The sequence below is a fragment of the Clupea harengus genome, unplaced genomic scaffold (assembly GCF_900700415.2).
Source record: "Clupea harengus unplaced genomic scaffold, Ch_v2.0.2, whole genome shotgun sequence".
Taxonomy (NCBI): domain Eukaryota; kingdom Metazoa; phylum Chordata; class Actinopteri; order Clupeiformes; family Clupeidae; genus Clupea; species Clupea harengus.
The window spans coordinates 35,493-60,690 of NW_024879853.1; the positions used below are offsets into that span (position 1 = coordinate 35,493).

Sequence of the window (25,198 nt, forward strand, 5' to 3'; positions counted from 1 at the left end):
GTTTTCAGTGTATCAGGTCCTAAAGACAATCCCCACACTGATTGTTTACAAATACAGCATATATTTCCTGAACTTAAAGTTTAATGACAGCAAAAACAGTTTGCCAGTGTCTCAAAATGACAACAAAAGACAAACAAACACACAAACATATAGCACAACCCCTTCGATAAGTCGGTTAGTGGCATTTGCCTGACACCTGCGAACAGTATCTGCTCATTCTTGGATAGTGTGATCAGTGAGATCAGATATCACTGTGTGCTGCCACCACACCACACCACACACATCTGTGCGTCACCGCTGAACCCAACGTCTCAGAGACACTCCCATCAGCAAAACACACACACATCGGGACCTTAGACCCAGGCAGCATCTCCTCGTATGCTGAATCTGACCAGAAAATGTCTCTGTGGAGGTCAGCTTATCTCTGAGGCTGCTCATGTACTGTGTCCACCCTCAACGTTCATGGGAAACGTTCTGGAATCCGCAGGCAACACACAGGCTCGTCTGTGAGAGTGGTGACGCCATGCAGTTATAGTACCGATTATTTATCACAGAGGACACATCAAGTCAACACCAGGAAAACATCTGTAGTAATACAGCATATTGTAGAAGTGAGTAGAGCATATATAACAGCCTCTTACCATCTTATAACAGCTTGTGCTGTCATCAGCAAGTTAAAAATTGTGATCTTCAGAAGAATTATCCTGAGAGCCAGGATCATCAAGTGATTTGTCTGCGCTGTTATCCCTGCTGATTGAGACAGATATGATGATAATAGACTATATATTACCTGGTGTATGACTGTTGTATGACACATAATAAACTGTCTTCTGATAGCTTACAGTAGACCACACCAGCCACCCATCATTACCTTTAGATATGCTGGACGTGCTGGTTTGATGTTCATAACACTGGTTAGGCTCTTGTCCTGAATCTGAACACAGAGTTCCTCCTTGTCATTTCAAGTGATACATTCCACAACACTATAAGGAAAGGTTTGTTAAGTGTTCAGCATCTGCATGGTGACTCACCTGTGCTCTTATTTGGAAATCCAACATATTGCGTCTGTGTGACTTTAGCCATCCTTCTGCGGCTCACAAAACAGATATAGCTCTCCCATTCGCTGGAGGCCACCAGTATCACAGACGTGGTGGTCTGGGTGCCGTCCTCGCCTCTCATCAGGTGGTTTGAGGCGGGCTGGGGTCCTCTGGATCCCCCGGAGATCCAAGCCACCTCCAGATCCCCATTCAGGACGTTACCGACCATGCACATCAGGATGGTCAAGCCCCCTTCAGACCCAAACCCAGGCCCTGGCAGGTGAAACGGAGGAGAGAGAGTAGCTAGCAGCTCACCCTCTACCTGCACTGTAGAAAACAACCCATGTAATACAGATTAATTAACATGCTTTAATGAATGTTTACAAAAAAAAATATCATACCCTTCACACACATAAGTAGTTGGCACATACCACAACCCAAGGTAATCAGTCACCAGCTTTTAACTCTACCTTTCAAATTAACATGTTTATCTTATACCAGGTCAACTGTTGAGTTATTGAAAGGTCTTTCAAATCTATATCATGATACCCTCTTCAGCTGTCCTGTCCCGTCCTGCTGGGACGTTGGCACCGTTGCCCCCTGCTCTACTCACTTGTGATGAGTTGAATGGTCAGCAGGTGGAGAAGCATGGTGCTGTGCCAGGTTGACGGCCCTGTGGAATGAGCAGCGCTGTGTGAAGGATTAACCCGCTCTCTCTCTCGCTCACGTGACTTCTCACCCGCCACGGAATCTTTCCACTGTCTGTCTGTGTGTGTATGTGTGTGTTTGTGTGTGTGTGTGTGAGTGTGTGTGTGTTTTTCCCCATGCTGACAAGATATATGGTGGGGGATTTCACCAGAGCTCTCAGCTCTCAGTTACCTTTGCTCTTCTGGGCACCTACAGTGTGTATAAGCATCTGGAGATAAATGATGGACCCCTTAGGGCAAAATGCATTTCAGCGACAGGAGACAACATCTGTGTCAACATTAACAACATTAACTCCTTTCAAGTCGCTACTATTCCACTTCAATTTGAGCTTATAGAAGCAACTTTATGTAGAGGCAGTGGTGTTCAGGATTGTATTTGGTGAAGATGGCACACAAGTGTGTGTGGTTGTGTGTGTGTGTGTGTCAGAAGGCGTTTAAGTTGTTGTTGTTGGCACACTTCTGACAATTGTTATGAATTATTCTTCGATGTTTCTTTTGATATGTTTTAGACAGAAAGGTTATTCAGACTTTTTAAGTGTCAGGCTGCAGAGCCCTGCAGACACATCTGTGATATGCCTGTCTCTGTTGAGGTGGTGTGGTTGATGATAAGATCGTTAGCTCTCAGAAGTCTGTACACCTGTTGTATTTGCTGGTTTGATAATGTCACAATTACCACATATGAAGTTATAATGAGGTCATGTGTCATAGAGTATGGGTATCAACAGCTCTGTTTGAAACCTTCAGCTTTTACTGAAATTGCAATGCGGTTTTAGAGAAAGCAACATAATAAAAAAACAAAATAGTGGCCAAGTTGGTCAAGAGAGGAGTTGGTCAAGTTCATTTCACACAAAATGAAAAGCTACACCTCGTGGGAGTGACAGCCCAGTTTGTATCCCTTCTGCAATTGGATCTTTTTTTCCACCACATTTACACACACACACTCACACACACAGACTCACAAGAGGCCAGGTGAGAACCGCCGTGCCTACATTCACCCATTTCAAAAACGCCCTGTTCACTGAATTCTACCCAGCCTAAGTGGCCTCATTCCTGTTGAGCGTGAAAGCCGTTTGTTCTCTGAAGCCTGTTTTTGTGCCGGCGCTTGCTGCCATTGGCCGGCCCTGGCTCTCATTTGCATACAGAGCACAGGAAGGCAGCAGAGGCACAGGCAGCAGCTGCAGCGCACCCGAGAATTGTGGGTCTGACACATGAAAGGGAAAATGAAAGCTGACTGCCACAGGAGACACACAGGCCCGAATGATGCAGCTGAAATTGAGGTAAACACATCGAAGTCGATAAAGAGACTACCCCTCTCAAAGGACGACTCTCTTCTTTGGCTTCGACTGTGTGTGTGTTTGTGTGTGTGTGTGAGACTGTGTGGGTGACGTGCTTAAAGGGTAGCTCTGTGTTGTGTATTTTCATTGCAGACAGTAGAGACACTAGCAGACAAACACACACACTCCCTCTTTCTCTCTCTCTCTCTTTCTTTTTTTGTGAGGCACGGCCATGTGACAGAGCTGATCCCTCTGTATCAGGGCTGGAGCTCATGCAGGCTCATATTACAGATACAATGTGATCTGTCTCTTTATATATATACATAAACTGTACTGTCTGAGAGTTTTCAACACACAGACACACTGAGCCTGAACTGTTGATGCGGAAATTCCAAACTGTACTGTCCTGGTGGGATATTCGGAGTGATGCAAATGAAAGAGTTGAAATCAGAAATGGTGATTATCAGATGCAGGGCCTTTGCTAGGAATTCTGGGCCCCCTGAAAGAATATTGGTGTGGGCCCCCGCCCCCCGACTTTTCATCGCCAAAGACTTTTTTTCTTAGACTATATGTATTATAATTTTTTCTTTATTTTTTTGTTCCTCTATGTTCTTGACAGTGCCTGACACAATGCACCCAATTCGTTTATTTTTTTCAATTAACCACTCAACAAAGAGTCACTGGGTATTATTATGTAAAAATCAAGCACCTGGTGCAACACACCCAAACTCACATTATACAGGCTCAAGATACTCCACAAGGTGGAGCTGTTAAATATTCAAATCACCAAAGGTAGACAGCTATGTAACATCTTTATTAGAATGTCTTGCAAAATAACAAAAATAGAGAACATAATAAAGTACTTGTTAAATGTATTGTCAAATAAAAATAAATATATAAAACTATAATGCATTTTTGATACAATTCTTCGCTTACCTCAACTTCAGACTAATCATTGCTATTGTTTCTGACATTTTGTTCATCATATCTATTGCTATATCTTTGTTCTCAGCTTAAATGGCTTATCAATTGTCTTTTTATTCACATCTCTTCTCTCTGATTTGCATGGTGCAATACCCATAAGAGGCTACTTAAGGCTACAGTGTTACACCTAGTCTGATCGGAAAGCAATTTTCAATTAACCACTCAACAAATAGATACTGGGTATTATTATGTAAACATCAAGCACATGCTGTGCAACAAACAAAAAAACTCACATTACACTGGCTCAAGATACTCCACAAGGTGGAACTGTTAATACTCAAATCACCAAGGTAGCTATGTAACATCTACAACTCTATTAGAACTTCTTGCAAAATAATAAAATAGACAACACAATGAAATACTTTCTTGTAAAATAAATATCAAAAACTACAATTCAATTTTGATACAATTCTTCACTTCTCAACTTCAGATTAATCATTGCCATTGTTTCTGCCTTACTGATCTTTTCTGTGGATGATATTTAGTGGATCATTTCGTAATGTCAGCCTTGTCAGGCGATTATTTTACACTGCTGACCACACGTAACGTTAAACGTTAGTGCCATTCGGTTAACGCAGTAATGTTAGTAGCTAAGCGCTAGCTCCTAACATTAGTCACTCCAACATCGTGACGTTGGACGAAGCGAGCTATGCTATTTCTCGTGAACCACAGGGCGCCTGTGCAGCTAGCTTAACACGCTCACCTTTCTTCGAAAAAAAATCGGTGATATTCTGGGCTCCTGGCCTCTCTTTTCTTCCTCTCCTCTCTTTTTTGGCGTCCCGATTTATGTTTCTGTTTTGGCATTGCTTCTCTATTAATAGCCAGCTGGCTGCTGCTGCAGTTCGTGAGCAGTAACTACGCGCAAAATTCTCAAAAGAGGAGCGAACCATGGACCAAACCATTTTTTAAAGAAGGGGGTTATTGCTCAGAAAATAGAAACTTTTTTTTTCAATTTTATTGATTTTGTGGCTTTGTTTTAACTCTGATGCATTAGTATAAGTATTAGTTACGCCTATGCATAATAATTTAGTCATAGAAAGGGAAGCCTACATAATAGGCTACTGGGTTTTTTGTGGGCCCCCCCTGGGCTGTGGGTCCCTAGAATTGTCATCACCCAATTCACCCCTAAACGACGGCCGTCAGAAGGGTGGGAGCCATAATGATGTCTTTTGCATCCCTACAGGTATCTCTGAGGACTGTTCAGGATCTTTCCGCTTCAGGCAGCACTTGTCCCTCGACTGCAAAGTAACAGAAGTCTACCCCGTTTAAACGTCCGTTATGCTACTGTTGGTTTTCACCCTGCTCCCCCTGACTGTATTTGGCACAGGCCATGCCTCTGATTCGAAGGATCAGGTGGATGAAAGCGTGCACACGGCTACAAACGGCGTCCCCTTTCCATGGAGCAAGGTCAGGCTCCCAAACTACATTGTGCCGGTTCACTACCATCTGCTCATCCACCCCAACCTCGCCGCGCTCAACTTCACCGGCTCGGCCAAGATAGAGATCGACGTGAAGAACAACACCAACTGGGTGGTACTGCACAGTAAAGGTTTCAACATCACGACGGCCACCATCTTGGATGAGAGCGAGGCCCACCTGTCAGAACGAGTCCTGCCCGTGCTGGAGTACCCACCCCATGAGCAGATCGCCATCTTCTCGCCCAAAATTCTCACCTCTGGGGAGAAGTACTTCCTTTACCTTGAGTTTGATGCTCCGCTGGGCGATGGGTTCTATGGCTTATACAGGAGCACATATAAAACTAAAACAGGAGAGACAAGGTACCTTCACTGGTGTTAACAGCTAATGTTTCTGTCTCTTTCTCTCTCCCTCTCTCTCTGTGTGTATTTGTTTGTTTGTTTGTTGTACTGCATTAAAGAAAAGAATGACAGCTACTGCATAACAGTAACATTTCCAGCTCAAACGGAAACTCAAGGAGTTGTCTCTGGATTGCGTGTTTCTTCTCCGTCCTGATTTTAGGATCCTGGCCTCCACGCACTTTGAGCCCACCTCTGCACGCATGGCCTTCCCATGTTTTGACGAGCCCAATTTCAAAGCCAACTATTCCATAAGGATAAGGCGTCAGCCTACCTATATTTCCCTTTCAAATATGCCCATAGTAAGACATCTTTAGCATCCAAACTAACATGCTGAATTCAATAAAGTACAGATCATTGTGTCAGATGGATCATCAGTTAACGGCATTCTTTCTCCCCCTCATAGGAACAGACAGTAGAACTGACCAATGGCCTTCTGGAGGACCGGTTTGATACTAGTGTGCAAATGAGCTCCTATCTGGTTGCTTTTGTTGTGTGTGACTTCAAACGTGTCACTGGTAGGACCTCATCTGGAGTGGAGGTAAGAGTATTTTATAGCCTGTGTTTATACTTTGTTGCCATTTAGCACAATTTAACACACATTTTAAACAAGTAGTTACTTCTTGTCTATTAGCCACAACTCTGTCAGGTTACTATCATCTCACCTTCTCCATAACCCACCCCACAAGCCACCCACCACACTCAAACCTAAACATGAAAGTGTAAATCTAAGACCATTTGTATTTAATGCAGTCAAAAGTATAGATACAATGCAGGTGGACTAAAGATAATAGAACACATATAATATTACAAAAATAATTAAGTGAGACAAAATTAGAATAAGAATAATTAAAACAATATATTTTATTGGTATTTGGAATCTTTTTTGTTTTAAAAAAAAGTAATTCTAGAGGGTCCCAAATGAATTTTCATCATAATAACAGAGTTCCAAGTTGGTCCCCTTTTATGCTGGCACAAAGCCTATGGGTATACTGTTGCAGAACAGCATGGCTCTACAGCAAGCAAAATTTGCATTCATATAATTTCCTGCCTGTGTGAGATAAATGATTGTGACCTTACTAAAGAGAGTGCCTTCGATTTTTGGATTATTACATTTTTAGCCTTTTGTTCCTACAGTTAGAGTTCCAACAGTCATGCAACAGTAATCTAGCGCTGAGTATTTGTTGGCCTTTGTTGGTCTCCACAGTGCCCCATTACTCTGGGAGATGTTAGCGTGTGTCTTCTCTCCTCAGGTTTCCATTTACGCCGTTCCAGACAAGTGGCACCAAACCCATTACGCTCTAGAGGCTGCAGTGAAGATTTTAGAGTTCTACGAGACGTATTTCAACATATATTACCCCCTGCCCAAACTAGGTAAATGCAGGATCATTTTCACTACTCTACTTTTCTCTAAACTTTAGATGTACTTTTTACTCACTTTTCAGGGGCACAATCAGGGCACAATTATTTGAATCTCCAAGTAATTGTAGATTCAAATAACTTGTGTTCACTCAATATATATGTCATGATAGTGAACCATTTATTGAAAATGTTCATGCAACTTCTGTGTTACTTTAAAGCCTATATATTATACAAGACATTGCATTTAGCCTCTAATGCTTGATACCTTTAACTGCACATTAGATTTGATTGCCATACCAGACTTTCAGTCGGGGGCGATGGAGAACTGGGGTCTGAACACTTACAGGGAGACCGCTCTGCTCTTTGACCCCGCCACCTCATCTGCCTCCGACCAACTCTGGGTTACCATGGTGATTGGACATGAGCTGGCCCATCAGGTTTGTTTGTTGCACAACATCGCACTTTTGAAAAACAATTAATGTGAAAAACAAGGAAAGAGACATGGGGCATAAACAACAATATGTGGGTAAACATATATCACATGGTGGACATATATCAGTGGTGAGATGTTGCATTTTTCAGTGGTTCATTCTCTCATTCACACAGTGGTTTGGAAACCTGGTAACCATGGAGTGGTGGAATGATATATGGCTAAACGAGGGATTCGCCAGATATATGGAATTTGTCTCAGTTGATGCAACGTACCCAGAGCTAAGAGTGGTATGTGATCATAAAAAGTTTTGTTTAAAAAAAATTAAAATCATAACAGGAAGAATCTCCTAATGTTTAGTCACTATGTGATGAAACTGGACTAAGAAATCCATCTTATTTCAGGAGGACTATTTCCTGCAAACCTGCTTTGCAGCCATTGGGCGAGACTCTCTCAACTCCTCTCGACCAATCTCCTGCCCAGCAGAAAACCCCACCCAGATCAAAGAAATGTTTGACACAGTCTCTTATGACAAGGTATGGGATAATTGTACAATGTTTGGATAACTAATATGATTATTATCCACATCAGACCTCAACAAGGCAAAGATGTTCATGAGGAAAGTCTGCAGTATAGGCCTTGATTTCAAATACCTTGTATTTTCAACAAATCTAGTTGGTAAGTCTGTCTTGGCCAGTTTTTAGATGTGACATTACCTGATTCATTCATGTCCTGTGATTGGTTGTCTCAGGGTGCATGTATCCTGCACATGCTCAGACACTTTCTCAGCGATGAAGTGTTCCAAAGTGGCATTGTCCGATACCTGAAGAAATTCAGGTTCAAAAATGCCAAAAATGAGGATCTGTGGGACAGCTTAGCCAACGTATGTTTCTCTTCCTATTAATTAAAACCAAATATGTCTATTTATACAAATATTACATGTGCTGAACATAGCTTAGATGATTAATATTCTGTTTACAGACATGCTCAGAGGATGAGTTCACATCAGGGGAACACTGCTATACCAGCTCACAAGCAACAAAGAATGCGGTAAATATCATTGAAAATCCATCCTTCAAATGCATTATTTACTTTATTTGGGAAACATTGTGTTATACTTTATATGTACAAAGTAATCCTCTGTTTATGAATAAATATTTTTTACTAGATACATTTTTGTCTATATGTATTTTATGTGGCCTTCAGTATCTCTACGCAGGGGAGCATATGGACCTCAAGGCCATAATGAACACATGGACACTGCAGAGAGGCATACCATTGGTGAGAGTAAAGCAGCAGGGGTCAAAGCTGTACTTTAAACAGGAACGCTTCATTAAGACCACCCTTCCTGGTGACCCTCTTTGGGCATCTCTGCAGAAAGGGTAAGGGGAGCATGCTTGTGCCAACATTCATTCCTTATAAGGTGGACTACACACAAAACAATGTATTCTTCAATGCATTTACCACAAATTACTGAATTATTGAGGTATAGTTCCTGCTTACCTTCACCAGTATGAACCTAATAGGGATTCGGAGTGCTTTATGTTGCTGAAGTTAAGAAGTCCTATTTGTGATATACAGTATATTTTACATGTTTTATGCATTTAAGAATATTCCTGATGTCAGATATGGCTTTATAGAAAATATGTTGACAGTTGTATATTGTAGAGAGAGTCATTATGTATGATTCTTCATACGCAAGTGAAGGAAATCTAATGCATATCAATTTAATGTGATCTCAATTACAGCTTTCTTTGGCACATCCCTCTCACATACAAAACAAGCCATTCAAGAAGTGACACGAGGCATTTATTAGACACAGAGTCAGGTAATTACTATTCCATCACACATGAAAACAAGCAGCACCTGTTCATTAAACTTTCTCGCCGTGCTTCATATCTCTTTGACCATGTTGTGTAAGCGTATTCCTCATCTCCCTCAGGTGTCTTGGATTTGGATGAGAGTGTGGACTGGGTAAAGTTTAACACAGACATGAATGGTTATTATATCGTCCACTACGAGGGGGATGGCTGGGAGAGACTGAGCGCAGTTCTGAGGCATAATTTCACTGCTCTGAGTCACAAGGATCGGGCCAACCTCATTCACAGCGCCTTTCAGCTAGTCACGTGAGCTGACCCAAGTTCTATTTGCTGGTAGTCTAGAAGTGACTCTAAATGAACAGGAGGGCTTATTTAAGCCTCAAGATCACAATATCACATCTGCTTTTTTTTGTGGTATTTCTGACATGACAAGAGCTCCCTTAAGACGTCTGATGGCACTAGCGTTGTTTTGACTCTACCATTTTTCTCTTATCCAGTGCAGGACAGTTGTCTCTTGACACGGCTCTCGACCTGATCACTTACCTGAAGTCTGAGACCCACAACGTCCCCCTCATACAAGGCTTTGGATATCTGGAAGCCTTCCACAAAATGGTAGAGAAGAGAAAGCTCTCGGATGTCACCCAAAATGTGAAAGTAAGCCTCACACTTCAGAGTCTCAATATTTCTGTAGCCAGTAACATGTATCTGGTGACAAACCTCTTTGCCATGGTGGTAACAAAAGGAATTTGTTATGGTGGGCACAGGCCTTCATATTGCAGTTCTTCCAAGGAGTGATTGACAGGCAGACATGGACTGACAAGGGGTCCATCTCAGACAGGAGGCTTCGCTCTGAGGTGCTCTCCCTGGCTTGTGATTTGGGCTACCCCCCTTGTCTTGAAAAGGCTAAACAGTTCTTCAATGACTGGATGAAATCCAACGGCACAATGAGGTATTTCAAAGCTTTGATTGCCCATTGAACTACCCAATAGTGCTGTATTACTACATGATCATTAGAATATGTATGACTATGCTTTCACAAATATTTTTAATTGTATTTATTTATTTAGATGATATTACTTATGTATCTTTGTGAAGACATCAATACACAGTACATGTATAAGTAACATAATTCTATTCTATGTCTATACATTTCTCTCCTCAGTCCACCCAGTGATGTGATTGAGACAGTCTTCTGTGTTGGAGCTCAAAACCATGAAGGCTGGACGTACCTCTTAGAGAAGTATACAACATCCATGTCAGAGGCTGAGAAAGACAAAATTCTCTCAGCTTTAGCAACCAGCAAAGATACAACTAAATTGATAAGGTATTGCAAGCATGTGTGTTGTCCTTGTGAGCATTATATAGCCTATTTGACATTTAACAGTTGAGCATCTTAAACCAAACATTGTTATGCCCTCTATTATGCACAGAATACTATACCTTGGCATGAAGGGACAAGTCATAAAAACAATGGTGCTGCCCTCACTGATATATAGCGTGGCTAGAAACCCAGAGGGTCATAACCTGGCATGGAACTTTGTGAAGAAGAACTGGGACAGGCTGGTGGAAAAGTGAGTGAATGTTTAAAGATTCTGCATCCTTAAGGCAAAATATAGCCAACCTTCTACAGTGTGTACAATTGCATCACCTGATGATCAGTGGCATTTAACATGGAGTTTTGCTGCATGTCTCTGATCAGGCTTGAAATTGTTGTTGTTATTGGTAAGGTCTTTCTAACTAATGTTTGATAAAGAATGTATTGCTTACTGCCTTTGCAGTAAGTCCAGTTTTGATGATATTCTAACCAACACTGTCACACTGTTGTTGAACTAAATGATGTGAAATTATATTCGGTTGTGAAATTTAAATAAAGGTTGAACTTAAAAGACCACATCTTTTACAGAAATCATGCCACTGCACTAGTCTTTTTGACCACACAGACTTTGACAAGGCATTGCCTGAACTGTAAACCATTTCTTCCTTCAGGTTTCAGCTGGGGTCCTTCAGTATTAGGACCATTATAATTGGCACAACGTCTCAGTTTTCATCAAAAGAAGAACTAAATGATGTAAGTTTATATATTTCCACTGCAAAAAAACACAAGCTATTTTTAAATGATCCCCATGACACCTAAATCAAGACCTTAATTACACCCTTATATATTATTTCCAGATCAAAGATTTCTTTGAATCCATAAAAGACGAATCATCCCAACTGCGAGTCACCCAGGTGGCGCTGGAGAACGTGGAGAAGAATATCGTGTGGTTGGAGCGCAATTTGGAGACTTTGAGGACCTGGCTGCTAAAAACTTTGAAGCTCAATGAAAAAGAACTTCGGTGAGATCAGATCTCTGTACAACTGGGTCAACTGTCTGGCCAATATCAACAGAGCACGGAACATATTATGACAATAATAGACAAATAATTATGTTTTCATTTTTTTAAAGTATTTTATGGTTGCTTTTTTTTAATTCTATCTAAGGATAGTTGTTTTATGTTAGTGGGTTATCAGCCTGTATTTTCCACATGTTTTCAGGGGCATTAAGGCTTTCAAAAGAATGATAGACGATAGTCTCTTCACCTCCTTTGGCAAAAGAATGTGTACTTGTGTTGCATTTGACTTAAAGAAATTGCAAATATATACGTGACTTACTTTAAATAAAAACAGTCAAGGATGTATGGACAGAAATAATTTTTTGAAAGAACTACCCTATGTGGAATCCATTTCCTGCGATTTGTGTGCATTCTCTTCTGGTTCTACTGCATGGCTGAGGTTGGCCTACCCCTGTCAATAGAACAGCTAAAAACATGTTGTGTGAGCGAGAGTACAGCGCTCTCTAGTGGTTTGATGTTGGTACATCAATACAGCTACCCACAAAACAAAGCACAAAAAACACAAATACAAATTATGTATACATAGTGAATGTAAAATGAATTGACTGAAAAACTAATTAGAATTTGCGCTTACATTACATTTCTTCAACTGTTTGCTGTGGAAAATGGCACACTTTTTGTACAAACTAAATATTTTTGTTCACATGAACATACCATGGATTGTAAAAATAAAATAAAACTATTGACATTATCACCTTTTGTATTGGTATTTGAAAAAAAAAAACAGATGTAAACCACCAGTCAAGATATTTCCTGTAATGTTATGTTATGTTCTGTAAGACAACCTCTGATATTACACTGTCACTTTGTAAAACTTGGTAATTATAATTACCAATATATCTAATTACATCTCTCCAGGCAAAAATATGCATTTTACACATTGTAATGGGTATTCTGTCTCTGATAGTGTCAGGTCATATCTGGTACAGAGACTATTTTGGGTCATAAACACAACACAAGGTACATAGCTACAGTATAAGGCAGCAGCTTTACTTACGTACAGAAAATAATTCGTTTTTTTCCAGCAGTGGCATCTGTCATGGGGAATTAAAAGCATTTGACTAAGTTATTTCTGCTTACTCATAAGTGTGGTGAGGCAATGGGCCACAGTCACTCATTTCAGGTTGTGTCTGCAGTCCAGAAATACACTCCCATTGTCAGGCAGAGGTTCAGATGTGAAATCAGACTCTCAACACATTCTGATTTTTTTTTCACTAGCGTGAAGAGACTAGGGCCTTCACATTTGAAAATGAATTGTGAAAATGTCCTCTGCAACAGATTTCCTCCAAAATACCCTAGATCTACCTTTGTAACCAAATGAGTTAGACAAATCCTCACTGAATGCACATTTTTAGCATTCCTCATAGGCAAACCCGTGGTGATATATGGTTTCCTTGTCAACTTTACCTGCCCCTTCTTTAAATGATTTGTCTCATTATGTTTTAAGTACTTTAGTGAACATGTTGTATCTTTGCCCACTCCCTTTGAATTATAGTTAAATCACTTTCACTTAAACAAAAAACAGGTTATTGTCAGTTAGCCAGAATATGTGCAATTATGACAAATGATAGACATTTAGGCCTATAAAACGATTATCAAATCAAATGTACGACTTGCCATGAAATCGATATCCAATAACTCGTGTGTATCAATTTGGTCTGACATTTCTATAGGCTGGCACTTCCCCTATCCCATTGGTGGTATAATAAAAGTCTGTAGTATTATGCATTGTTACAAAGTTTGTTTACTTAAAATCAATTTGTATGATAGCACGATTTCCGTAGAGCTACAGCGACTGATAATACGTTCAACACTGGCACTGGCTTTCCATAACAAACAGGGAAGCGAAGATGAACAGTGATTGAAAACACTTTTGCAGCAGTGATTCCGAGTCAGGTTCCAGTGCCATAGAGCCGTTGAAATCAGAATTGCCACGTTATGACCTTAAGCTGATACTGACACATCCCAGTTAAGACGTATATGTATTTTATGTTTTCGTAGCTTTGATGCGGAACTCAGTCCGAGAGCTTGAAATGTAAATTGCTTGGTTAGCTAGCAAATTAGCTAGCCAGTGTTAGCTAACTTACTTGACTGACAACCGGCTGTCAGAGCTTGCAGTGCAGTATCAAGGGCTGATATCTCACTTTGGTGTGGACCACCTTTACGAAGAGTGGACTCAATTCAAACTCAAGAGTTGCACCTCCAAAATGGAGCCCTTTGATGAAGGTAAGATAACTGAGTTCATTGTATGTTTAGCCAACCACTTCATCTTAGCTGCTGTCCATGTTTCTTCTCAAGTAACCCATCAGCCAGCTAAAGTTAGCTATGCTAGCTAGCTAGTTTGAAGGAGCTAGCTACTGCGACGCTCTTTAAGCCTATATCTGTTTAACTTTTCAGTTCTTGTTCACTTCATATGACCAGTTAGATGATAAGTTGTATTAGTCAACTAGCTGTTTGGTAAACTATCTTAGTGGGGTTGCATGCATGATTTACTTTAAGTAAGCGCTACCATTAAAAAGTATTAAGCTAAATTCTTAGCTTAGGTGAATTGTAGAGAAGTTTGCTCTCTTCTGAGCACTATAAATTGGACTGTGAAGTTACAAGTTTAGACGAGGTCATTGGCGTAGTTAAGGACAGAGTTGTCGAAGCAAGTCATCACGTTTAAATTTAGGCTTCCCTTGTACGGATGCAGGATTTGGAACTGTTGATTACTGAATTAAACACTCACATTATTTGAGACTACTTATTTTCTTTGACATCCAGATGACAGGACATGGCTAGTTAGCATGCTAGTAATCTCAGTATACTTCCTAACTTTACAACAAATTAATGTAGCAATGATTGGTTTATTCCATTAAAGTGACACGCTGAAATTACAATGGCAACATAACAGCAAGCTATTTGATATTCATGTCGTGGGGCAGCTAGCTCTCTAACTAACTATCAATTTGGTTCACAGCAGACATCCAGTGAGTAGCTAGCTACCTAGCAATATTTGATAAACAAGAGCTAGTTTATTGTTGAAGTACCTGAGGGAGCACTGTACCATCTGGGTTCTGTTCTTAGCAGTCTGTCGGTGTAAAGCAAGACTACGGTATGATGTGTTGTTGTCAGATTTTTCCTGCGAAATGGACATTCACCTCAGCTGGCTATTTATAAGTAACCTTCAGATCACTACTCTAGTAAACTAACAATCTATAACCAGGAACACCATTATATGCACTCATCAAATTTAGTCATGTTTTCTGGACACTGTGCATGAGCCAGCATGTTCTAATATATTTCTGTAGCTGGATATGTTTGGATGGCTGGTTGGCATTCACAGAGGAAAACCACAGAGGTCTTCTTGCTTTCAGCAGCTGGTTTATTGCTTTTCAACAAATTGTAATTTTGTAGGTGTTGTTCATACTAAGCCTCAAGTTTAACCAGCAAAGCCACAGCAGTGCTCCATGTCTAAAGTAAACAATGCATTCCATTTATATTTCCTTGATCAAACATGGCAGCTTGAGTTCTGTTGACTTGAGTTGTGAATTGTTTACAATCCGTATTACACACCTGCAGGATGTGCTTTATAGTTACAGCCTCACTCATTATGGAGTTTACACAAAGGCTCATAAAATCGCTTGCTAATTAACAGAGTACAGTGCATTTGGAAAGTTTTCAGACCCTTTCAATATTTCCTCATTTTGTTATGTTTCAATGTCATCTTAAAATGGATAAAAAAAATGTTTTCTCATCAATCTACACAAAATACTTCTCAATGTCAAAGCAAAAACAACTTTATTGAGTGTTTTGTTAATTTATCTAAAAAAAAAGAACTGAAATATTACATTTACACAGAAGTATTTTCAAACCCTTAGTTATGACACTTGCAATTGAGCTCAGGTATATGTATAAATATCAATGATCTTTGAGATGCTTCTACAACTTGAATAGTGTCCACCTGTGCTGAACTGAATTAATTGGATATAATTAGGGAAGGCACCCACTTGTCTAGGTCTCACAGCTGATGGTGTCAGAGTACAACCAAGACATGAGGTCGATAGAATTGTCGTAGGCACGTGAGACAGGATTGTGTGAAGGCCCAGTGGTCACTATGAATGAGACCCAAAGATCCTTTATGGAGATGGGAGAACCTTACCGCCATCAGTGCAGCACTCCATCAATCAGGCCTTCATGGTAGAGTGGCCAGATGGAAATAAATAAATTATTAAAATATAGAGCAGTCATGAGTGAAGACTTTTTCCAGAGTGCTTAGGATCTCAGGCTGGGGTGAAGGTTTACATAAAAGAAACAACGACCCGCCAAGAAAACACTGCACTGTAAAGGCATGGTTGTTTGTTTTGGTTTTTCAGAAAAATTAATGCATGCTTTTATGACGCATCTGAAGCTGTAACTGTATTGGGTTGCATTGTTATGAGTTTCAACCTTAGCCTCATCATCTTTTGGACAAAGAGTCAGTAGTTAACCGTAGATTAAGCCTATAATGTAACCATTTACTTTGTCATGATTCATGGGAAATTATCTGTTGGTCTCATCTGAGTGTAACAAGAAAAAAAGCTCTTTACAAAGAAGACAAAAAGAGGAATTGTGTAAAAAGAGGAGGAAGTGGTCTCATGATCAATCTGGTGGTCTCACTGCTCCACTGGTTTGGAAGGTTAAGTCGTTTACTGTCATGAACTGTATGTTGTGGTTCAATATGAGTGATAAAAGGTATGTTTTGGCTTTTAGAACCTGCAATTCTGGTTTATCAAGGTGCTAACAATTCCAGTGTCATGGGATCTATTCCCACGGAGGACACATACAGGCAACATCCGCATTTTCTTATTTGTATGCGGAACAATAGTGACTTCATGAAAGCAGGAATATAGCCTCCTACTATGATGACGCTTTTTGTTTTATGATTAAAACGATTGAATACACCATGAGTAAGTGGTAACGATAGTAAAATAGGTTCATGGTCTTCTTTTTCTGGTGTAGGAATGTAGCAAGTATTTGTTGTGGATACCAGGCAAATTGTAAAATTATAGCCTAGAGTGAATTCAATAGTCAGCACAGAAGACGTGTTTGTCTGGGAAATATTTGCAAAACAATGTGCTGCCATAAGTGTGTTGCTGTACAGACTGCCTTTCAGTCGTAACTCTAGCTCTTGCACTTCACTCGGTGCTTATCCAGTGACTTGCTCAGAAATGGTGTAAGCAATGTTTCGTTTTTGGTCTTATCTCCGAATTGACAATGCAGAGCGAGCTCCACTGCCGAGGAATATGATTGAGAACAGCATGTTTGAGGAGGAGCCAGACGTGGTGGACCTGGCCAAGGAGACGACCCCCTCCTACCCCCTCGACCCAGACGACGTGGTGTACGAGCCCCGCACCTCGCGCCTGCTCGTCCGCGGCTTGGCTGAGAACGACGCGGACGAGGAGGAGGAGGACTACGAGTCGTCTGCCCGGCTGCTGGGCATGTCGTTCATGAACCGCAGCTCCAACCAGCGCACCAGCGCCTCTGCCTTCACCCGACAGGAGCCCTCCAGCTTCTGCTCCATGCCCTCAACCAAGACCCTGGTGGCTGGGGTCTTCATTCTGGTGCTGGTCGCCTCCATGGTCATGGTTGTCTACTTCCTGCCCGGTTGCACGTTCACCAAAGACGGATGCAAGAAATCCAACGCCTCGCAGGAGGTCGTCTTCCCAATCTCAGAGAGTGGGGAGCCGTTCCCCTGGGCAGATCTGAGATTGCCTGGTGTCGTGGTCCCCGTGCATTACGACATCTTGCTACACCCCAACCTGACCACCATGACCTTCCAGGGAACGGTCTCCATCACCATGACACTTCAGCAAGACACCGACAAGCTTATCCTGCACAGCTCCAACTTGAAAATCAGCAGAGCGACTTTCGAAGGTAAAGAGGTCAAGCCGTTGGAATACAAGCTTTGGCAACAAATCGCCATTACATTTCCGAAACTCAAGAAGGGACAGCAGTGCACGCTGAAGCTGGACTATTCAGCAAACCTCTCAAACCGCTACGATGGATTCTACAACAGCTCCTACCTAGACACAACTGGCACCAGACGGTAAAGGATGTGTTCACAGGCTTGCTAATGTTGAAAAAGGGCGTTGTATATGTATGCATAAATATAGGCCCACTCTGCAGTAATATTCAGTTCAGTGTGGCTTAGTAATGTAAATGAGTGATAACCTCGTTTCTCCGTGGACAGTAATTGGATTTCTGTTTGTTTCTCCCTGCAGAGTTCTGGCTGCAACCCAATTTGAGCCTTTAGCTGCCCGCAAGGCTTTCCCCTGCTTCGACGAGCCAGCCTTTAAAGCTACATTTTCTGTGAAGATAAAGAGAGAAGCCAGATATATAAGCTTATCTAACATGCCCAAGGTAGCACGGAATCATTAACAGCTTCCTCACAAAAAATAACCACTGACAGTTCCATTAGTCCTGCTCAAAGAAGCCCTAAATGTTAGCTTTCCTTAACCAGACCGCTAATGGTACAGCTCCATCTATTTTGTTCAACCTGTCTATGTATCATGAATGCCTTTTAAAAAAACACCCTGCTCGATTTGTGGCCTTGTGTTTCAGACCAGTACTACCCCTCAGCCGGATGGGCTTCTGCTGGATGAGTTTGAAAAGAGTGTGACCATGAGCACTTATCTGGTGGCCTTCATCGTGGCCAACATGAGCAGTGTCAGCCGCAACGTCAGTGGAACCGAGGTAGTTTGATAAAGGCAGCCTGTCCATGACAACAACTTAGAAAGAAAAACCCTAGAAAACTGGATGCCATTGCATGCCTCAGAAACACTTGCCTGGCTACAGAGTGATATGGTATTGGCTTTAGATAGATAAAGGGAGGAAGGATTTCCTACTCCAATGACTGACAATGAACTAACAACAAACACAAAATGATAAATATTATATTTATGAGTTCTGAATATGTTGTGTACTTACTATTACATTCTCTCTGAGGGAGTATAACTTGTTTATTTTCTGTGTATTTGTAAAGTTTATTTAAGTCTCCTTTGTCTGACCAGTATGTGAATATGCTTACTTTCAGGTCTCGGTGTATGCTGTACCAGACAAGAAGGATCAAGTCCACTATGCACTGGACAGTGCTGCAAAGCTGCTGGAGTTCTACAACGGGTTCTTTGACATTGACTACCCCCTAAGCAAATTAGGTGGGTCCATCCATACACAATTGTTGTGGCGCGTTTAGTGGGAGGGACCACTACAATGGTCATTATCCGCGTGTCAGTGCAGTCTTTGTCATCATGTGACCTGGTTTTATTCAGATATGGTGGCCATCCCTGACTTCCTGGCTGGGGCCATGGAGAACTGGGGACTCATCACATTTCGGGAAACGACGTTACTGGTGGGGAATCACTCGTCACCCCTAGACAAGCAGCTGGTGACTTCTGTCATTGCACATGAACTCGCCCACCAGGTATCTCACCATAACCCTCTGTACCCATTCATCACTCATGATGATTTAGAGTGGCATCACCAGACCCTCAGGGGATTAATTTACTATTGTAGTTTAGTTTGGTAGCTTATCAGATATGTATGTAAAATGGTCAATATGATTTTAATAAGGCAGTGGGCGTTGGATCAGTTTTGGGTCCAATGCTATACATCACTACTATTTGACCAAAATACTGTATATTAATTTGCCGTTTGCCCCATTTTATTTAATTTTTTTTTCCAATTTATACAAACTCCAGACAACTCAAATCTATGCCTGTCCCGATCTGAATCCTGCAAATCTGTTAACCATTATGCTACTAAATCTTGGAATTCTTAAATATTTGAATTGGATTTCCTTATTCCACAGAAACACTGATCAAATGTAGCATATCATTTTTTAAGTTTTTTTTTTTAGCAGCTACCTAGGTAGTAGCTGCTAGGTTTGTGATTTGTTGTGTTTTTGTGATTGTGATTTCATCCTAGCGTCTACTCCACAAACCATATTTGTTTTGAGAATGACGTATGTATGTATGAGCAATATTGTTCAGTCCAGGTGCTTTTAATTTCTTTCAGTGGTTTGGAAACCTTGTCACCATGATGTGGTGGAATGACCTGTGGCTTAATGAAGGCTTTGCCTCTTACATGCAGTACATGTCCATCGAGAAATTATTCCCTGAACTTGACATCGTAAGTTCTCTTTGCATTGTTTATTCTTATTCATATATTTTTTTTATATTTATTGAGCTATCCTCCATAGTGATGCATACGTGATTAAATTAATTGCAAAACAAATTAATTTACTTAATCTCAATGTTCCTCATTTACTTTTCTTTTCTGAGTTGTCTAAAAAGTGTTTTAAATGTTGTTTTTAGGACAATGAGTTCCTCAACGTTCGTTTCAGAGCTTTGGCTAAAGACTCGCTGAACTCGTCCCATCCTATTTCGTCCGTGGTGAAAACCCCAGAACAAGTGGAGGAAATGTTTGACTCTGTGTCTTACGAGAAGGTGCGCTTTCACAGAACTTCTGTCGTTTCTTAGAAGAACCTACGTCATCGAAAGTTATAGTCTTAAATATTGACCTCATGAAGATGTTTTTAAGAGCATACTTTTCTTGTGGTGTGTGACTTGTAGGGCCGCTGTTCATACTGTGTGTGACATTCATTCCAAATATTCAGTCAGTGTTTTTAGAACGTGTGCTATGTCCCGTTCTATGCTTTCAGGGTGCCTCAATACTTCTCATGGTTAATTCCACACTGAATGATGGAGAATTCCGGAAAGGAGTTATTGAGTATCTTAAGAAATTCAAAGATCGTAATACAGTCAACGAAGACCTGTGGAACAGCCTCTCCTCGGTAACTTGACCTTAAAAAACTTGTGTGTGCGTGTGAGGGGAACAGTCTGGTTGCTTCACAGCACAGTCCTCATGTGATTGATCTGTTTCCTATGTACCTGACACAGGTGAGTAAACTGCCCTTCGGCGTAGCAGAGATGATGAACACCTGGACTCTTCAAAAGGGCTTTCCTCTTGTCACCGTGGACAGAACAGGCTCTAAAGTCAAGCTGTCACAGGAACACTTCCTCCTTGATGCTGGGAATTTCACTTCCAAGTACTGAACTAATTTCTAAACTGAAACATAGCGTGTTTTGTGGGTGGAAATGTTTGTGAGTTTACAAGTACAAGATTTAGAAAAGACCAGCGTCCTTCAGTGGAAATACAAATGACAGTAATTGATGAAATTGCCTATTCAGTGATACATTTTTAATTTAGTGTTGTTGTTTTTATGTATTTTTCTGTTTGTGAATTCTATTTCTATTTTTGTTTGTTGTTAATGTGAAGCAACCCTGGGTGTCTTGAGAGGTGCTTTGAAATCAAATACATTATTAATTAATTAATTAATTAATTATTAATAATAATAATAATAATAATAATAATAATTGTAGCAGCTACGTTTACATATTGACTGCCTGCTCTCTTGAAAGAGACATATGGTCACATGTCACCAACAGAACTAATCCCAACTAATTGTCTCTTCTGCGTGTCCCTTGAAGGAACTTGTGGCACATTCCGCTGACATACGTCAATGACAGCTGCAGCATGGCCAGCGGCTGCAAGCAGGTGTTCCTCCTCAAAGAAAAATCAGGTGTGCTATTCACTGTTATCCTTTGTTCTGTTCAGAAAAGACAATATTGCTGCCGCTGCTTTGTTTCTGAAGTCTCTTTAACGTTACCACTTAAGACCTCTTGTGTAATCATTTTTGACTTAATTTAGTGCTTTGTTTACTCTATTATATGGATGCTTGATTTATCTCTTGAATCTAATGGCACCTGTGGGCCAGTAGAACCTGTATTTCAGTTTTGGCCAAACACAAATGCGTCACTCTCTGGAGGTCCAAATTGGATCGCAACATATTTTCAGTATTTTTTTATTTATTTTTTTATGCTACAGATCATACATATTTGTCATCAGACAGTTGATATGTTTCAGCATGAAAGATTGCCCACTTTCTTTGAAATATGCAGTAGGTATGCACTGACATTTGTGTGTTTATGGATTATCTCTTTTTAGCCAATTTGGACATCCCTGCTGGTGTCAAGTGGTTGAAATTTAACTACAAAAACGAGGGCTTCTACATTGTGGATTATGGAGTGGAAGGCTGGAAAGCTCTCATAGATGCCCTGCAGCAAGACGTGAATATCCTCTCTCATGATGATCGAGCTGCTCTCGTTAACAACATGTTCATGCTCTCAAGGTATTAACGTCGTGTAAGATGTGTCCTAAGATAGTTTATAACAAGCAGAGGCGTTACCATTCTCCAACACGTTCTTTTCATTAACTTCCTATGAACTTGTTCAAGGTTCAAGTCATTCGGACTGTCGCATTTATTTACACCACGGTCATCAGTCGGTTGCCTAGTCAGTGTTTTAATTTAATGGCTCCTTCTTTCAGACTGGGCAAGGTGTCTTTCAGGCAGGTGTTGAATCTGCTTGCCTACATGTCCAATGAGACGGAGACGGCTCCACTCACTGAGGGCCTGGGCCAGCTCATGCACATACTCAGGATGCTGGAGAAGAGACAGGACCTGAACCTGGTGGGCAGGATGAAGGTTAGTCCACCATGCAGGTTTAAACTAAATGTTGGGTAAACATGCCAAACCGTGTGCCTATTTGACATGTCATTTCAGTGGTTTTCACTGTTTGTTTGGGGTTATTTCATATAATGCCTTTATAGAAAGAAAGAAAGAAAAGCCTTTATTGTCATTGTATTTGCATACAACGAAATTTGGAGTGCTTCTCCTGTTGGTGCGACGAGAGACAACATACAACACAACAACAACAACATATAACACAACAATATTACAACTATCTAAAAACAGTACGAATAGCTTAAAAATGTATATATATTAAGAGTTCAACAAAGTGCGGTGTTATAGATTAAAGTACTTCAAAAAAAGTGGATATAATACACCTCATCACGCACACCCTTCAAGATTGAGAATGTAAAGCGTGGGACCGCACTGAACTGAAGTCACTTCCCAGCATGTGTTCCTTTGTGTCTACTCAGGCGTACATCATCGGCCATTTCCAGGCTCTGATGGACAGCCAGTTGTGGGAGGAGGAGAGCTCCGTGGCCAAGCAGACCCTGCGCTTCACCCTGCTGGAGATCTCCTGCAGCTTCAACAGGGGCAACTGCACAGACAAGGCCATGGCTGTCTTCCACAATTGGGTGGCCTCCAATGGGACAGAACAGTGAGTGCAGCAAGTCCTGATCATGTAAATGTTAAGCAGATAACACAGTGGAAAGGTAAACCAGGTAATTGCAATTTCTCGCAGACTAAAGTAGTTTGGTCCTTGCTAACAGGACCGTAGGCAAGAGGCAACGGTCTACAGACTTATACGTTTAAGACCAGAGGCACCTGTACGTTCTCTTTTTGCTTGTACTAAAGGCAGTATGAATGTGTGTCCCAACGCCCAACACCTTAAAACTTATCCACCCTGTTAATAGTAACGGTTCACTCTGCTCTCTCTCCTTTATTCCTCCAGCATCCCTGGTGACCTGATGAGGGTGGTGTTCACCCAGGCGGCTAAGACGGAGGACGGCTGGAACACACTGCTGCAGGCCTACAGGCACTCCATCTACGACTTGGAGAAGCGCAAGATGCTGGAGGCCCTCGCCAGCACACAGAATGTCTCCAAAATCGTCTGGTGAGGATTCGGATTTTGTAGTGAATCGCAAGCACTAACGTACAAATCATGACATGAAGTGGTGTCGCAGATGTTAGAATATCTCCAAATAGAACATAATGTTGTTAAAATCATTATCTGGTAGCCTAAACAAAGGATCTCAGTTGGTAGACAATACATGATATAAGTACAGACAGGCCTATTGCTTTTTGTTGTTGTTGTTGTTTGATAGTCATAATTTTGAGGTTATGACTAAACAAAGCCGCAGGAAAAGAAAAGTACGATGTTCCGGAAGACACGAAAATCGAATAAAGTAATGATCAGTTAAATGTAACGGACCATTAGCGTTTCTGTAGTGTTACTATAGAAAAACCAGGCATGGCCGACATGAATATTCTCAGGTCTATTTCGGGGGAAATGATGGGAGATATTTAATATTATTTAAATTACCCATTTCACATAAAAATGATCACCCCACCTGCAGCAGTCAGCTGAGATTCAAAGCTTAGGGAATGTGTAATGCGCCCTCTGGTGGACACTGTATGCCATGGCAGCACTGGTAATTTTTTTGTAGGCTAAATCTTTGTCTTTTCCTGCCTTATTTTTATTTATTTTTTTATCAGCCGTAATAAACGGCAATACAATAGTCTGGCAATTGGCTTATATATCATGCCGCTTTATCAGTCGGACTCTAATATGAATGGCCATATCTGCATAGCTGCTTACAAGTCTTACAAAACTCCTAAACACTTACATTTCATATCCAGGAACCATAATGTGCACATCATTTTAAACTCGGTTGCATTTTATAGCCTGGATACAAGACCGAACTTAGCCCCGCCCACACATTTTTTGGTTGGGAAGTTCGGTCTGGCATTACTCCATTGAGGAGAAATTATCTGCGGACAGACATTGCCGTACCAATCAAATTCTCAAGGCGGGCTTTATACGATGATGGACAGATGATCAACAGTAACGTAACCAACCACGTCACAAAAAGGCGCTTGGTTTGAATTCGTTTACAACAAACATGGCTGCCGCTGGAGAGCTGAATGTATAGATTCGAGTCCATTTAGACATTGACAGTGCATTCATTTTGAAAGAGGAACAAAGAAACGCGATCAAGGCATTTGTCAATCGAAAAGATGTTTTTGCCTTCCTTCCTACGGGATCCGGTAAAAGTTTAATTTATCAGCTGGCCCTGGTCACATACTACATTGTTCTGATTGGTTGTAGGTAACCAATTGAGCGAAGAGGCATTTTTTCTCCTGGTTCGGTTGAAACACGCCCCATAATCACAGCCCAATGGAGCGGTATCAGAATCATATTCTGACTAGAATTATGAGTATGACATCGTCAGGCTAACTATTTTATGGATTATATGCCCAAATGATTCTTATAGACTATCCTTGGATTTCACTGTTTTGAACTAATACACTATCATACATAACTGAACTATTTTGTGTGAACATTTGACTCTGATGTACTTTATCACCATTGTTTGGGGCAGGATACTGAAAGCTGGTCTGAGCGGAAGTGTCATTCAGAACCAGGAACTCCCGCTGGTCATCAGCACAGTGTGCAAAAGCTTCGCAGGCTATCTCTACGCATGGAATTTCGTCAAGGAAAACTGGGAAAAGATCACTCAAAGGTGATATGGGAATGTTGCTTATGGCTCATATCCAGATTTGGAAGCTAAATCTCTGGCTGATATCTAACATGGTTCTCTCTCTCT

The 25,198-nt window shown here is 41.0% G+C and overlaps 2 protein-coding genes across 3 annotated transcripts; both read left to right on the forward strand.

Annotated features, from left to right (window-relative positions):
- The first annotated feature begins 2,888 nt into the window (after positions 1–2,888).
- erap2 (endoplasmic reticulum aminopeptidase 2) lies at positions 2,889–12,512 on the forward strand. Its single transcript, XM_042705243.1, has 19 exons — positions 2,889–3,021; positions 5,186–5,780; positions 5,980–6,118; positions 6,223–6,357; positions 7,070–7,190; positions 7,461–7,615; positions 7,785–7,898; positions 8,013–8,144; positions 8,360–8,491; positions 8,590–8,658; positions 8,815–8,990; positions 9,357–9,436; positions 9,551–9,734; positions 9,926–10,082; positions 10,193–10,377; positions 10,591–10,752; positions 10,859–10,999; positions 11,415–11,496; positions 11,601–12,512. The coding sequence occupies exons 2-19, from the start codon at positions 5,281–5,283 to the stop codon at positions 11,766–11,768; spliced, it is 2,832 nt and encodes a 943-aa protein (XP_042561177.1). The 5' UTR covers positions 2,889–3,021; positions 5,186–5,280; the 3' UTR covers positions 11,769–12,512.
- Positions 12,513–13,210: 698 nt separating this feature from the next.
- On the forward strand, positions 13,211–25,143 carry LOC122130533 (leucyl-cystinyl aminopeptidase-like). 2 transcript variants are annotated; one of them, XM_042705241.1, is made up of 16 exons: positions 13,211–14,047; positions 17,063–17,888; positions 18,064–18,202; positions 18,404–18,535; positions 18,876–18,996; positions 19,111–19,262; positions 19,856–19,969; positions 20,155–20,286; positions 20,502–20,633; positions 20,740–20,888; positions 21,331–21,422; positions 21,848–22,031; positions 22,229–22,385; positions 22,844–23,028; positions 23,323–23,484; positions 24,974–25,143. In XM_042705241.1, exons 1-16 carry the CDS (start codon positions 14,029–14,031, stop codon positions 25,116–25,118), a joined length of 2,841 nt encoding a protein of 946 aa, XP_042561175.1. In that variant the 5' UTR covers positions 13,211–14,028; the 3' UTR covers positions 25,119–25,143. The 2 variants fall into 2 exon arrangements, with proteins under 2 accessions (XP_042561175.1, XP_042561176.1); XM_042705242.1 differs by lacking the exon at positions 13,211–14,047 and adding an exon at positions 16,452–16,534.
- The last annotated feature ends 55 nt before the right edge of the window (positions 25,144–25,198 follow it).